This window comes from Sarcophilus harrisii, chromosome 1 (genome assembly GCF_902635505.1).
Source record: "Sarcophilus harrisii chromosome 1, mSarHar1.11, whole genome shotgun sequence".
Classification (NCBI taxonomy): domain Eukaryota; kingdom Metazoa; phylum Chordata; class Mammalia; order Dasyuromorphia; family Dasyuridae; genus Sarcophilus; species Sarcophilus harrisii.
This window is the reverse complement of record NC_045426.1, coordinates 38,595,914-38,611,935: the sequence shown is the minus strand read 5'-3', so window position 1 is coordinate 38,611,935 and position 16,022 is coordinate 38,595,914. Positions and strand designations below refer to the sequence as shown.

The 16,022-nt window shown below is 32.3% G+C and overlaps 1 protein-coding gene across 6 annotated transcripts in view; it reads right to left on the bottom strand.

Moving 5' to 3' along the window:
- Positions 1-16,022, bottom strand: part of CHL1 (cell adhesion molecule L1 like) — a 267,221-nt gene that overhangs the window by 45,814 nt on the left and 205,385 nt on the right. For all 6 annotated transcript variants that reach the window (XM_031954105.1, XM_031954085.1, XM_031954075.1 and 3 more), the window contains 4 exons: positions 15,002-15,133; positions 8,873-9,016; positions 8,220-8,331; positions 4,728-4,894 (listed from right to left, as the gene is read on the bottom strand). In XM_031954105.1, coding sequence (XP_031809965.1) covers positions 4,728-4,894; positions 8,220-8,331; positions 8,873-9,016; positions 15,002-15,133 — 555 coding nt within the window. The remainder of the gene's footprint in view (positions 1-4,727; positions 4,895-8,219; positions 8,332-8,872; positions 9,017-15,001; positions 15,134-16,022) is intronic.

Below are 16,022 nucleotides of genomic sequence, written 5' to 3'. Positions count from 1 at the left end.
AAAATGTTTACCTCTAAGCAGAAACATCTTATGTCTCACTCCACTTCAATATAAGTCAAATTTCCAAATGAAAAACATTATGTTTAAATCTACTTTAGCTTGTAATAGTTACAACAATTTGGTTTATAATGTATATGTGTATATATATATATATATATATATATATATATATATACACATAACTATCTATATACATATAACATGTATATTTTTTAGGTATAGATAGATGTATATGGGTATAATTTTACAGAGATGGATGATGTAAGCTTGTGAATAGTGTTAACTCAGAATACAAAAAAAAAAAAAAATGAAGAGCAAAAGTATGTTAGAGAAAAACTAGCAAGAGATCCAACTAAGCAACGTTATCTGTTAGACATTTAAGGATGAAGACAAAAGGAAGAATTCAAATAAAAGAAAAAAACAAAAAAGACTTGTAAAGATTACTATGCCAAACACTTTCACCATCAACAATTATGAAACCCCCAAACATGCAAATCTCATGCCACTAATTAAAAGTATATAAAAGGCAGAACAGTTTCAAAGTAAACAAAAATAGAACAATATATCCTGATTAGACCAAATACATACAGAATAGATACATGCAAGGGGAATGACAAATATGAAAGCACCAAGGGATCACTACTCAATGTATCTGAAAAAGGCAAACACATTTTAAAAACTGAAACCAAAGACCTTTTAATAGACCTGTTCCCTTCCCTCAAAAAAGAGAACTCAAAAAAACATATCCAAACTTATAAATTTATATATCTACTCTCTCATCAATATACCATTTTTATCTGGCATCTACACATATAAGTGAAATCCTTAGTAAAAGTACTAACAGGATACAAGTAGACTTTTACAACAAATATTCATTATTAGACCACATCTTTATCATTTTCATAATTAATTGAAAGATGTAGAAAATAAATTATTATATTGTACTCTTTTTTGTTGTTGATTGTGAGGATGAAATCACATTAGATTTGGTAGCAAAATATCTTTTCTAAAAAAGGATCTTTTATGTATAACTCAAAAATCATTTAGAATTCCTAGAAGGACATAACAGAAATAATACCATTCAGCCACTCTCCATAATGGGCATACAATAATGCCCAAAATAAGGCACATATTCACCAAAAGTATACTTTATTGTGATCTAGGAAATATATCAATATATCAATAAAAGATCACATTGTGAATGTTGATGTCCTCCAAATGTTCTTCTGTGCACACTGTGTGGATTTTATCAAGTTCCAAAATCCTGATGGTCTATAACTATTCAAAAGAAGTTCGTCTAACTGGGTACCATAGGAAATTCCTATTTAATGAAGCATGTCTAATTCCCAAATTATAACATGTGTTTGGATGGAAATCCTAAGTAGATAGTTCAGCAGTAATCAATCAGTATCTACATATGCAGACTCAACAAGGATTTAAGAAGTGCTCACTCTTTGTTGAGCACTTTGTTCAGCACTGGGGATATGCAAATAGATGAATGCTCCTTCATTTCAAGAGTTTGCATTTTAATGTGGGAGATAACATATACACATATAAATATATGCAAAATATGTAAAAATTAGTAAAAAAGTACTAAAAATTAGTAAGAAGTCATTTGGTGAGTGAATAACCTGGCAATTTGGGGATTGAGTTGGGTTGTGAAAGGCTTTATGAAGAAGATCCCACTTGAGTAAAGTCTTGAAGGATACCTAGGATTCCAAAATGTTTTTTGTTAATAAAAAGTGCATTTCAAGTTCAGTATAGGCAGAGAAATGGGAGGTAGAGTCTTCTATATGAAGAACAAGAAATAAGCTGCAATAAGGACTGTGGAAAAATGAATAAATAAAATAGGAAGAGTTATAAAAGGAGCTAGGTTATGAACATTATAAATGTCAAAAATTGTTTTATTTATGATCCTGGAAGCAAAAAGGAAATACTCGAATTTGTTATGTATGCTTATGAAACAATAAGTCCTGGACTTTAGAATCATCATTTTGGAACTTTAAGGGAAGAATGACTGGAGTGGGAGAAGGTTTGAGGTAAGAGGACCAAAAAAGAGGTTATCACAGAAGTAACTATGACTGTTTCAACTAAGGTGATGACTGACTGATTGGGCAGAAGAAAAAGTATATTAGAGAAATGACAGAGAAATGACAACTGATTATCTATGTGGGAGTAAACAAATGTGAACAGTCAAGAATGGCCCCAACATTATGAATCTAGGTGGTATCTTTGACAGTAAAAGGCAAGTTTGAAAAAAAGGAAAGGATAGTGAATCTGTGGACATAGCATCTAATGCTTCTAAGACATCATGTTTAAAATAGGCAGTTGGTGATGTGGGACTTGATCTCTGGGGGAAAATTGGACTGCATATATCAATCTTAGAGAAATTTGTATAGAGATCATAATTGAATCTATGGGAGTGGATGATATCATCAAGTAAGTAAATATAGAGAAAGACAGCCAAGGACATGGCCTTAGGCTACACCCAGAGGTAGTGAATGAGACATAGATGACTAATCAGCAAATGAGATTGTGCAGGCTCATTCTAATAAATAGGAGCACCAGGATAGAGTATTTCCCCCCAAAAAAAGAGAGTTAAGAGTATACAGAAGGAAAGAGTGAGGTTAAGGAAAATAATTGTCATGAGAAATGGAATGTAGAAGTTCATTAGTGCCTTTAGAGAGAAGAGTTCCAGCTGAATGATGAGACTAAAGACAAACAATTAAAGGGTAGAAAGGAGAAAGTAAAACACCAAATAGAGGTAGGTTTTTCAACAGTTAGGCTGACAAAGGGTGGAGAGATAGAGGTTAATCATGGTATGACAGATCCTAGTTAGGCTCTTTTGAAGTTTCAGGGAAATTTCAATATGTTGTAGTCAACAGAGTAAAAAACAATAGAAAGGAAGACATTGGAAATTAAATAAAATGAAGAAATCTGTGTCTGCTTGGAGCTGAATAGGAAGGTTGACGAATCTAGATTGTCTCATAACTGACAAAGCTCCATTAATGACTCCAAGGAAAGATAGGAAATGTTTTTTTTTTAATACCAAGATTCTAGCAATATTTCTGCATGACATTAAGACATACAACATGAGTGTTTCCAAATAATTAAAAATGAATATTAGAGAGCAATGGAGAGCTACATATTATGTGTACATAGGTTGTTACATATAAATAATGAGGAATTTTGAATACTAGATCTAAGATATATTATCAACTAAAGGCAGGATAGAAAAAGCCAAGGAAGGAGAAGTTAATTAAGTTAATTAACTTAACTTATTTATTCCACAAGTTCTCTTGTAATAATTGGAGAAAGAAAAAAAAAAAAAAAAGCCTCTTCCAACACATTGGGTAGACTTTCTAGGAAAAATTTATAGGAAGATATAGTCTAAAATCATATGGAATAAGTAATAATGGATGGTTCATGATTTACATCATTAGTCAGAACTTATATATCAAGTATATCGCAGATTGATTTGAATATTTCAGTACACATACATATCGGTACATGTATATGAATAATATAATGTATATACAAGTATGTGAATGCGTGCTTGTGTACATATGTGCATATTCACAAAGTTTAGTGCTTTACAAATATTACCTCATTGGATCTTCACAGCAATTCTGAAATGTAGGTGCAATTATTGTCTACATTGTACAATTGAGAAAATTGAGGCAAATAGAGATTAAATTATTTTCTAAGGATCACATGGTGTCTGAGGGTGGAATTCCTGACTCTAGCTCGAGCATTCCGTATATTGCGATCTAAGTTCATTGACCCATTTTAAAACTTCTCCAGATGTTTTAAAATATTTAAAAAATAAAAAGGGCCATGAGAAGTGACAAAATATTCAAAAGCAAAAGCAAAAAATGTGTATGACTTTCATGTGAATCTAATTTCAGCAGAAAGCACTTACACATCCTCACATCCTCACAAAACACACATACACAAAGGAAAGCCACACTTTCTGTGAAAAAACTGTCTCAGAGCTCTTCCATTATTAAAGGCCTCTCTCTCAATGCTTTTATATTAATGTGAAAAGGATTCTTTGACTAATTTCTAAATCCAAACAACAGTAAATCTGATGGTATGAAGAAATCCAGAACTTTTATTTGTGATCTGTAAAGGAGTCCCTAATCAATTTGTTTCCTGTTGATTAACTTAAATGGCATCATTGTCATCACATGACTAAGAATAGTTTCCTACTTAGTTCTGTGACCTTACACAATGTGTCTATGTGTGTATGTATGCGTGTGTGTGTGTGTGTGTGTGTGTGTATGAAAGAGAGAGAGAACGTTTTATTCTATGAGCCACTTTTGTAAATTTTGTAAAATTTTGTAATTTTGTAAAATTTTGTAAAATGAAATCTACTTTCAACATGAAGTTTTCAAATTAGAGAACAAATACTAACAATGTAAGAAATTAAAATAACAATCAAGAAAGAGCAAAATCAAAAAAGGAATATGAAGATCCCATTCTCTGCCATCCCTTGAGAACAACTTAAAATTTACAAATATTTAGCATATTCTATATTATCCTATATTATTAAACATTATTTGTAGTTATTTGACCTCTTTGTAAACAACATTTTCTAGAACAAGAATAAACTTGGAATATAAATTCTGCTATTTTCTTTAGGAAAAATAATAAAGAAAGAAAGAAATTACAAAACAAAACTAGTCACATGAAATTTCTTGAAAAAGCATAAAAGTGCAAAATACCTCTAATTGCCAAATGGGCAGTGACTGCCACCTCTCCTCGAGGACTTTTCACCCAACAAGTATAAGGACCAGCATCTTCTTTTGTTGTTTTTTTAATTTCTAAGGTTCCATTTTGATGTGTAGTGTAATGTGGACCTTCTAGCCTTTCAACTTTCGATGGTTTTTGCCTATTGATTGTTAAAATTATGAATTAATTTAAAGATTCAGTTTTGCTTTCTTCCCCTTCCCTCAATCAAGCCACTCAAATTAAACTGTATTAAGGGGAGGACTAATCTTTTTGTTTGTTTGTTTCTTCTTTATTTGAATTTCAATATATAACATGTAATACTCTATCTTCCCTGAAATACAGGCTAACTAATGTTTGTTGAATCATTGATTTCTCTCTAACTGATCATTCAATCATAGCCTTTTAAAGTTGTCCTTCAAATATTATCTATTCCAATCACTTCTTTGAAAATATTAAGAGACTGAGAAGCAGAGAGGACAAATGACTTATCTGAGCTAATTTCTATTTTCTAATCTCTAGGTTCTATAAATGGTGGATAAATACAAGACTTGTCTCACTGATTACATTATAAACTTCTCACATCAGTATAGAGATTGGCCTATATTAAGAACTCAATAAAAACTTTTTGTTTAATTGACTGTATTTTTAAATTTTTTATTCAAGTATGTCTGCAGAGTACCAAACTGAATCTTGCTCAATTTTAAATCAATACTTCGGTGCACTTTAGATCCATAAACAAATATTCTTTTGCAAGTTCCTAGTGTTGGGAAAAACAAACAATGAAACAATAGCATAAGGGTGACCTTTTTATTTTTCTACTGATTTCTATCTTACTGAAAACTGAGGTTCCCACTGCTTATAAAGATACAACATTTCCTCAAGAGCTGTATACTTAGGAATCAAGTACAACTATAGACTCCATGTGATAAGTCTGTGAATAGTTAAGATAGACTTCCCAGTTTGGAGCTGCTGAGCAAAGAAAACACTGAATAACCCTATTTAAAAAGTGGCATATGGCAGCAGACTTCATTAGGAAATCAAAACCCTCTTGAAATTGTCCCAGCTGTGGTTATCTGTATTGCCTTACTCTTGCGATTCTATAATAGGCTTATAAGATCCTACTTTATAAGATTATAGATTTAGAACAAGAGAGCTTCTTAGAGACCACAAAGTCTAACCCTCTAATTTTAAAGATAAGAGAAAGAAGGGAACACTGAAGTTGGGTGACTTGCTCTTTGGGCCATGCCCAACAAGTGGTTGGATTTGAACTCAGGTCTTCCCAACTCCAAATCCAGTTCCCTATCCCTGGAACTTGTAAATATTTTTGCTGTTCTACTTTTCAGGGAAAATAAATTTTTTGTGTGCGATCATACTGCCCAAATCAACCAAGCAAAAAGAATTCATTATATGTTTATTTGTTTAGGGTACAACTCTCTAGAAAGGTAAAGGGAATGAAACTAGGGAAAAATTATGAAGATGTAAGGAGTAGAAGCCATCAATAAAAACTAATTTTAAAATTAAAAAAAATATTTATAACATGTCTATTATTTTCTAAGCACTGCAGGTAATGAGAACAAAGAATGAAATACTGACTTACCCAGAGGGAATATCTAAATCAGAGATCTATAATGGAAGGTACCTACCATTCCTGATGCATTTCATTGTTCTTGATTCTGCTAACCCTAATCCTGTTTGCGTAGCCAAGATTAATTTCAAATCCTACCACTTCCTCTTTTTAAGTTTGATCTTGTGCTGATTATCTCAATTTTGCTGGGTTCTGGTTTCCTCAATTATACAATGAAATGGATGACAGAGTCTAAGTTCCCTCCTGACTCTAAAATTATTTTATTATTATTGTTGTTTTATTTAATTTCAAATTCAAAGGTTGAGGTTCTTAAACACATTCATTTGGCATTTTTTCAAAAGTTTATTTAAGTCATATTTTATTTAAATGCTTATGTCATTGACAATTATATAAGGTGCCAGTAACCAGACTATGATTTATTGTTAGTGCCAAGTGGAAAAAAAGTCACCAGTCCCATCTTTCTTCTCTAACAAATACAGTACTAGTAATTTTCTTAAAACAGAAGAACATAATGAGAAAGGTTAAAAAAAAAAAAGTCTTTAGTTTCTCTTATCTCCTTTTCTATTTGAACATCTGTATAAAGTGAGGCAGTGACAGAAAGCAAAACAATAGCACCAAAACTACAATCTCACTGCAATCTCAGAGATATGAGTTTCCTCTCCTCATGAATGTCCTGTCCACATATGTTTTAGTGTATATATTCTTCCTGTCATTTCTATTCAAGTACAAAGGGTGTATATATTTGTGGGAGAGAATGTAAATTCAGTGGAGAAAATGCTCTAGGGTTACATTTTTTACTATAATACTTCTTTAAATATCTTTGCTGTAGACTACGAGTATGTTCAAGATGACTAGTAAAAATAAATATTTAATGGGGATATGAAGTTCGTGAAGTTCGAGAGAATTCTGAGCCATGATGTTGTCCTATGGGTTCTCTAGCCATTTACACTGGAAAACTAGCTTAGATTTTGAATAATTTATATATGGTATCCTCTTCAAAGCATATTCACATGTACCTTCTAATAATTCTTTTATTATTCACTTCTATCCTCAATTCATTGTAGCTGATGCTCTTAGTAAGCCTCTTCCTTACAGAAGGCAACAGATGTTTTCAGCTGCCTTTTAAACAATGTTTATCTAGCTCTTTTTTGTTCAATAACTACAAAGCTCTCCTTACTAACAAAGTGGAAGAAGTCCAGATTTCATCTACTTTTTCATTTTTATCCCTGTACCATCTCACTAGGCTCCCTCATTTCAACTTTCACCTGACTGAAGCAAGTTTCTCTTTCTTCAATTGAAAATGGAGCTCAGTGGTACTGTACTGAGGAAATATCTTTTAGGTACCTCAATGTTTTTTTTAATGTTTTACTATCAGATCCTGCTCAAGTCACTTGACCTCTGCTTGCCTCAGTTTCTTTATCTGTTAAATAGTTACCTCATAAGATGATGGTGAGGAGAAAATCAAATAATTGCAAAATGCACAGCATAGTGCCTGACATGTAGTAGGCTCTCTAAAATATTATTTATTATTAGTAGCATAATTACTAATTACTTTATGTTTTGTGGTTGTAGTTACTGCTATACACATTTAAAAGAGCTGAAATAATGGAAGAGGGCTTAAAAAAGGTCTATGACTCTTGCTTCACTCACTTAGCAACAAATCAAAAACTGATCTCTTTCTAATTTCTTTACAACTCTTAAGTTTATCATAAAACATTTTTAAAGTATCATTAAACTTTAATACAGGGTTGAGAGGGATGGTAGTTAATTATATTTCTACGATATTTATGCCTAATATCTTAAAGCTATTGGGGATATATATTACAATTGACCAAAAATTATGTACAGCAAATGTATATACTCTCCAAACAGTACCCTTTTAAGGAAAAATCAAACTTACCAAGTAATTACTGCAGGAGGTGAGGCAAAAACGTCACAAAATAAGTAAGCACTGTAACCAACCACAGCAGCATACCCTTCATCATCTGGGGTTTGCATCAATGGAGAAATATCTATAAATCAAAGCAGAATTCAAATCTGTTTTATCCTCTAAATCAAAATGTTTGAAAATCACATTGCCTTTGTATTTTTGTGCATATATATCTATATCTGTCTATATAAAGAATATAATAAAATGTTTATAAAATAAAATAAATGTCTAAGTCAAAATATGATTGAAAATTATATTTCCTTTTCATTTTGCCTGCACATATATTAAGAATATAATAAAAATCTTTATATAATATAATAAAGGTAATATATAATAGAAAATGTAATACAAGATATTTTCCTATATTTTTAATTGTTAAATCAGAACGATCATCTAAATGAATCCATATTTGGAAGCAATTTTTTTTATATTATATCCCAAGAATAATGAGAGAAGAACTGAGTTCTATGCCTTGAGTTTTATACTTTTTCCCTTATCTGCTATTGTAATTAAAATGCAAACTAGGCTCATTAATCAAATAAGAATTTGTTACTGATAAATTTTTTTTCACAATATTTCTCTTATATATGCAAATTTAAAATCTGTTTTAGATGAACACTTACCTAAAACATTGATATTGGCAGTAGCAAGAATTTTGCCATGTACATTTGTGGCTTCACACTGGTACACACCAGTATGATTCAACTGAATATTGTTGAAACTGATTTCTCCTGGGAAGAATACAATACCAGGTAGGGAGTGCTCTTCTGAAAGACATTAAGATATGTAAGCTCAATAAATAAAGATGTATCTTATATTCAAAAGTCATTAATTAATGCTATCCTATGGTATTTTTTTAAAGCACATATAAGAGAATTCTCAATATTTCTCATTTGAATTTTCTCTTTTGTAATTTCTAATATATTCCCCAGTTTCTTTTTTTTAGGTAGGCCTTTCTTGACTAATTGTCCCTTTGTTGGGCTCTGGCCACTCTTAAAATATAAAGCAGGCACAATATCACCAATCCCTTCTACAACAAGAAATTTCAAAAAACTTCTATATTTATTGGTTCTATTTGCTCTAATCTCTTAATTCTTATCATTTAGTCTCATGCTTAACAATCTCAGCTAGTTTTCCATCCACTGCCCATATATAGTATAATATAAGGTTTTTAAGGGCAGAAAATATTTCATTATTTTTTTTCTGGCATCTAACACAATTATTGATACATAGTAATTGATTAATTATGGTTTTTGGTGTACATATAAATATAAATAAATTTATACATAATACACACACATATATACACACATATACATAAATACTTACATTCTTGTATGCTGGATCCCCAACCCCCCTCTCCCTAAAGTTACTTAACATCCCTAGGTCTCCAGATAGAAGATATGTACCCCTCATTTGTTCTCTTAGCACTTCATCATTCAATGAAATAATCAATCAGCAAATATTTATTAAACATCTACTAATCTCTATTCTCATATCCCTCATATTTCAATGAGGGAAAATTCCATATCTATTACCTCCATTTCTGCTGCCTTCAAATCTTCCCATGTCCCTCTTACCCTCAAAAATTCACTTGATTCATCCATCACTTTAACCATTATCTCCTTTTTGAGAAAATCGTCAACAAAGTGTTAACTGGATGCTTTTTTCTTCTCACTCTTCTTAACCCCACCATCCAGCTTTTGATCTCATAATTCAACTAAAACTGTCCCTTCCAGAGTTTTCATTTATTCCTTCACTGCCAAATTCAATGACCTCTTCTCAATGGCGAACATCTTTGACCTCTCTTATTGTATTCAAAATCTTCTCAATCTGGAGACTTATACCTCACTAAAGTTGCTTTATTCATTTATTTTTTGTGGAACTGCTATTACTTGGTTCTTTCCCTCTTATCTATTATCTGTTTTTCTCCCTTTCATTTGTGATTGTTATCTTTCTCTTTTATGAGATTTCATCCATGTAACACCCTCTAATTAAGAGTGTCCCTCAAAGCTATTTTCAGGGAGCTTTTTTTTTTTTTTTTTTAAAGTTTTATACTATATTCCTAAGTGATTTCATTGCTTCTTAATTATCTGTTATCATTTCTATACTGATAATTCCCAGGTCTATATATCCTGCTCTCCTATCTCTCCATAATTATAGGCAACCATTTCCTCCTGAATTTTAGATAAATTGAACTGGGTGGTCCACAGGTATCTGAAACAACCTAAACACAATCCTAGTTCAGTTCCTTATCATCTCTTGACTGGATAATCCTCTCACTGGTCTCTGTATATCCAAGTCTCTGCCTCTTCCAATTCATCTTCCATTGAGCTTACGGTGATTTTCCTAAAGCACAGATCTGACCATGTCAGCTCTTTGTTTAATGAGATCTAATATCTCGCTATATCCTCCAAGATCAAATATAATTCCTATGATATTCTTCTTCATTCCTTCTTAGTGCATGTGTATGTATATGCATGTATACATATACATGTGTGCACATGTGTATATGTGCATGTTTGTACAGCTATACATCTACATAATACAGATATAGATTTATTTATAGATATGTTTAGTTATTTGTATATTATTGCACATTTCTCATATATGTACAGAATTTAGTAAACTTCCTACCACATAGTATTTCATAACTTTTGGTTGACTGACTGACTGAATGGAATAAAGGCTGTGTCTGAGGAAATAGGGACATTTACACACATACACACACACACACACACACACACACACACACACACACACAGAAAGAGAGAGAGAGAGACTTAATTTGAAGGGAAAGACAATGGGATCTTGCTTTATTCTGTTCAATATTGATGTCTCTAGAACATCATGTTTAAAATGTTCAGGAAGCAGTTGATCATATAATCCTGAAGGTCAGTAGAGAGAGAATGGGGCTAGTTACATAGATCTGTGTGTCATCTATATAAATATGGATGATAATTAACACAATGGGAGCTAAGAAGGTCACCAAAGGAGCATCTTATAATTTGCATTACAATTGTCTATGTATGTCTTATTTTCATCTACTGGATTGAATTTTTATTAAGCCTCTTAATGCAGGGGATATATATGAGTAATATTTATCTTCTTTACAGTGTATAGTCAAAAAAATCCATAAACCAGGCAACAGAAAAATGTCCAATCCATGAATAAATAAATGAATGCTCCTTGAGGAGAACTTTGATTTTTGCCTTTCTTTGCATCTCCACTGCAAAATGGAGATTTGTAAATTTGCAAATGCTTAATAAATGCTTATTAGGTTGAAATTAATGAACAAATCTCATTGCTCTTCTCCAGAACACAGTACTCCTGTTTTTATCTGTTTGATCTTGCTGCTCCCCTTACCTCAAATGATACCTCCTCCAAACCTTTCCAAAGGCTACCAATCTTTTGAGTCCCAGCTAAAATTCTACCTCTTTTAATTTGCTATTATTGTATATAGTGAACTTTCAGCTTGATCTGAAATTTGAGAATGCCTTGCTTTATTATATAACCATTTAATACATTTGAAGCATCAGTAAATCAAATACCTTGAGTCTCATTTTATGTATTATTCCATACCAGACTGATATGCTCCATAATCTTTTTGAATGAAATAGAATCACTTTGAATTTTTCTCAAGATTAGTAAAGAAATTCACACATAGACATATTTAACTTGCATAGGACTACTTGCCATCTGGGGGAGGGGGTGAAGGGAGGGAGAGGAAAAGTTGGAACAGAAGTGAGTGCAAAAATTACCCAGGCATAGGCTCTGTCAATAAAAAGTTATAATTTTTTAAAAAAATAATTAATTAATTAAAAAATTCATACATATACATATGTATTTATATGTTTAGATTATTCCATGTATATATACACATATACATATGTGTATATATATATATATATATATATACATATATACACATGCATAGACACGTGGGTATATACACATAAAATATCACTTAAGGCTATTATTCTATTAGTTTAAAAATTCCATGTATAGAGTTGCCCCCAAATGAAGTGTGGTTATCCTATGGCCAAACGATGAGCAAAATAAATTTATTTCCATTGTAACAGATCTGTTGGAAGTATAAATATTAGAGTTTTTTCTAACCATTAACTTCTAGACAGCTTAGTTATCACAGGATTCTAGATTTAAGTTTAAAAATATCTTCAATAATATTGAGCCCAACCATTTTACTTTTATTTAAGAATCTGAAGCTCAGAGATAGTGACTTGCCTATGTAACACAGATATTCAGAATCACAGGCCTGATCTGAATCTGGGTCATCAAGTCTTGCCTTGTACACCATATTACAGTGTCTCAAGACATTATACTTCTATAGATTCCTCCTTTACTTTTCATTAGTAGTTTGACTGAAGACAATATATGAACTCTGAAGAAATAGCATTCAATCTCAGTCATGGTATTTAGTATTCCTGTGGCTTTGGGAAACTCATTTAACCTTTAAAGCTCTCAGATTCTCTCTTCACAGAATTTCTAAATTTCCTTTCAGCCTTCAAATTCAGCATCTTTGATGTTGTTATAACTATTTTTTTAATCGTGAAACCATTAATGAATTCATTTATTCCATATTGAACAGTTAGTATTTGCTAAGTATTATAGCAGGCATGGTGGGAATTACAAAGTTTAGATAAGCTTTCTGCCCTTAATGGATCTTACAATCTAATAGAAGAATAACAGTCAGAAAAAGACAACCAGAATCAATTAATCAATCAATATTGCCATGAAGAAGCATTTATTAAGCAGCTACAATTGGTAAATGCTTGAAATAAAAAGCCAAAGATGAAGTAATCCCTGCCCTAAAGGAATTTTCATTAAACAATATAAAATATATGATTCATTGAAAGGACAGTAGAATAGTAGTAAAGGAAGTGACTATAAAATTTTTGGCAAACTTCATCATCACCAGGGAGGAATCAAGTTTTATATAAAAGGCAGTATTTGCAATAAGATTTAAAGATGATGTACAAATTCAAAAAAGATAACTTAAGTCAACATTTTCTTTCTTTACTCAACACCTGTAGAGAGAAAACACAAATCTTGTGTTTTCCCTCTGACACAACCTCCAGCTTACTTAGTATCTACTCTGTTTGTACATAGCTGTTTGTAAGGTGTGTCCTTTTGAATGTGAGCTCTTTGAGAACAGGGATTGTCTTTTTCCTTTGTGTATTCTTAGCACTTAGCACAGTGCCTGGCACTTAATAAATACCAATTGACACTGCCTAAATGGCAAATGTCCATCCTCATTATGTTATATAATGTTATATTGTGATGTTATGTGATGTTATATTGTGATGTTATGTTATGTTATGTTTTTCCCAAATAAAATAACTCCAACTGTTTTACCTTTCCCCATAACAATAGAGCATTCTTTGTTCTGTTGTAGACCTGCTCCTCTTCCTGTTTGCTTAATAAATATGAGGACTCAGACAAAATAAGCATATTCATCAATCTACACATAGTTCAATATTCATTTATGTACCACTCTATTTACCAATTCAGTTTTATAACTGTATATTCACCACTATGATCAAAGCATTGGATTAGAAATGGTATATTATATGATAGAAATAAGACCAGGCCTTGCCATCCTGACCTCATGTCACTACCTTCCAGTTGTAAAAAGGGCAATACAAAAATAAGCACTACAGTAGAAAATAATAAATTAAAACAGAAAAAGCGCATTACAGAGGTACAAAACATAATCAAGGAGAGATGTCATGAATAAACAAATCCTTCTAAAATATAATACTTTCTTTGGGTCTTCAAACTTGGGTATAATTTTGACAGGTAGAAATAAGGCAGGGCACTCCAGGTACAGGAAACAGTACAGGAGAAGTATAAAAACATTGAAGGCTTAGGATATTTACAAAGAATTAGAACCAGACAAACCTGGCTGATAAAGAGATCAGAAAGTGTAGAGGTTCAAACTCACAGCCCCAGGACCAACGAGTTGTTTAAAATATAATTGGGAAATAATTAACAAAATAAATAAAAAGACAATAAAACATAGATAATAATTTGTGGTTTTCTAAATCAATTTGTGCCAAAGAGACCTGTTAAAATTTTTGTCTTATGCCATAGATGAAAAGGAAAGATATAAGAAAAGGTTAGCCAAGTGACAGTGGAGGACTGTGAAAGGTCATAAATACTAACATAAAAAGTTTGTATATTTTACTTGATAAACAAGAAGAGGCCATTAAAAATATGTGGATGAGAGAAGTTATTGTGCAAGATATGTTATTTATCTAGTCATGATTTAAAGGACAGGTTTCAAAGGAAAGTGACTAGGAATGGAGAGACTGGTAAGGAGACAACTTCAATAGTCCAGGCTGGTGGTAAGGAAGGCCTGGATTAGATCACTGGCTGCAGAAATAGAAAAAAAAAAGGCACAAAACAAGTGATATCCCAGAATATAATCAATAGGATATTACTACTCATAAGATTGAGGAGGTGAAAGGAATGAAAATCAAGGCAAACACAGAATTTCCAAATAGGAAAAATGGTATTATCTGGAGCAATAGCAAAGTCAGAGACTGGAGTCTATATTACAGAGGAACAATTACTTCAGTTTAGAATAGGAAACTTCAGGTCCACTATCAGGCCTAATTTTGAAATCAAATTTATTCATCAGGCTAAACACAATCACTGAGTTCCATTCATCCCACTAAGCTATGAGTTCCAAGCTTTGACAATAGACAAGAAAATGTAAAAGCACTCACTATTAACAGGTAAGCCATTGATTTTCCACTCTATTTCAGGGGCGGGCTCTCCCTCGGCTTCACATAGCAGGATTCCATTGCTCCCAATGCTGTATACAGCACTTTCAGGTTTCTTTGTCCAGCGAGGAGGTTCTGGTAATAAAATAAACACAAAGAAAACAAGTTTAAAATGTCATATAGTATCAAGGCTGGAAATCTCATGAACGCCCAGCAGATGGCAGACTTTATCAAGTATTTCCTGGCAGAATTTTTTAAATTCACGTTATAGGAGTGGTATTTTGTGTGTGTGTGTGTGTGTGTGTGTGTGATTGTAAAATAGAATAAAAATAACTTAATAAAATACATAAATGTGATCATTTTGCTAATTACAGAAATGCCTTTCTTTAGCAGCAGAGAAATAGAGGTGAACTAGCTATAGAAAATATGTTGATTTAGTGCTACTTTATGGTACTAGAATCTGACATGTTTCAAGATGTGTGTTTTCAGAAATGTCTTTTAAGTGCAAATCACTTAAAAATACAGTAAGACTGAAAAGGCATTCTTGTAAACCTTATACAATTTACAATATACAAAAAATTATTTTCCCCCCCCAGAGAGACAATTGGGTTGTTTTTGTTTGTTTTTGTCCTTGTTTTCTTGGTTTGGGGAGGAATTTTTTTTGGTTTGTTATTTGTTTGTTTGCAAATTGCTTTGGCATATGGATAAAGAGCTAGCCACTAAGCCAGGACATTCAGGGGTCCTCAAATTATGCCTGCAGACCACATGCAGCAGCTGAGGATGTTTATCCCCCTCACCCAAGGCTATGAAGTTTCTTTATTTAAAGACCCACAAAACAAAGTTTTTTGTTTTTACTATAGTCCGGCCCTCCAACAGTCTGAGGGACAGTGGACTGGTCCCCTACTTAAAAAGTTTGAGGACCCCTGTAACCTAGATGGAGGTCCTATATGTGACCCAAATTTTCCATGGGGCCTTGGACAAATCAGGTAACTTCTAAGGATGATAGTGACTCTGTAAGACTGGA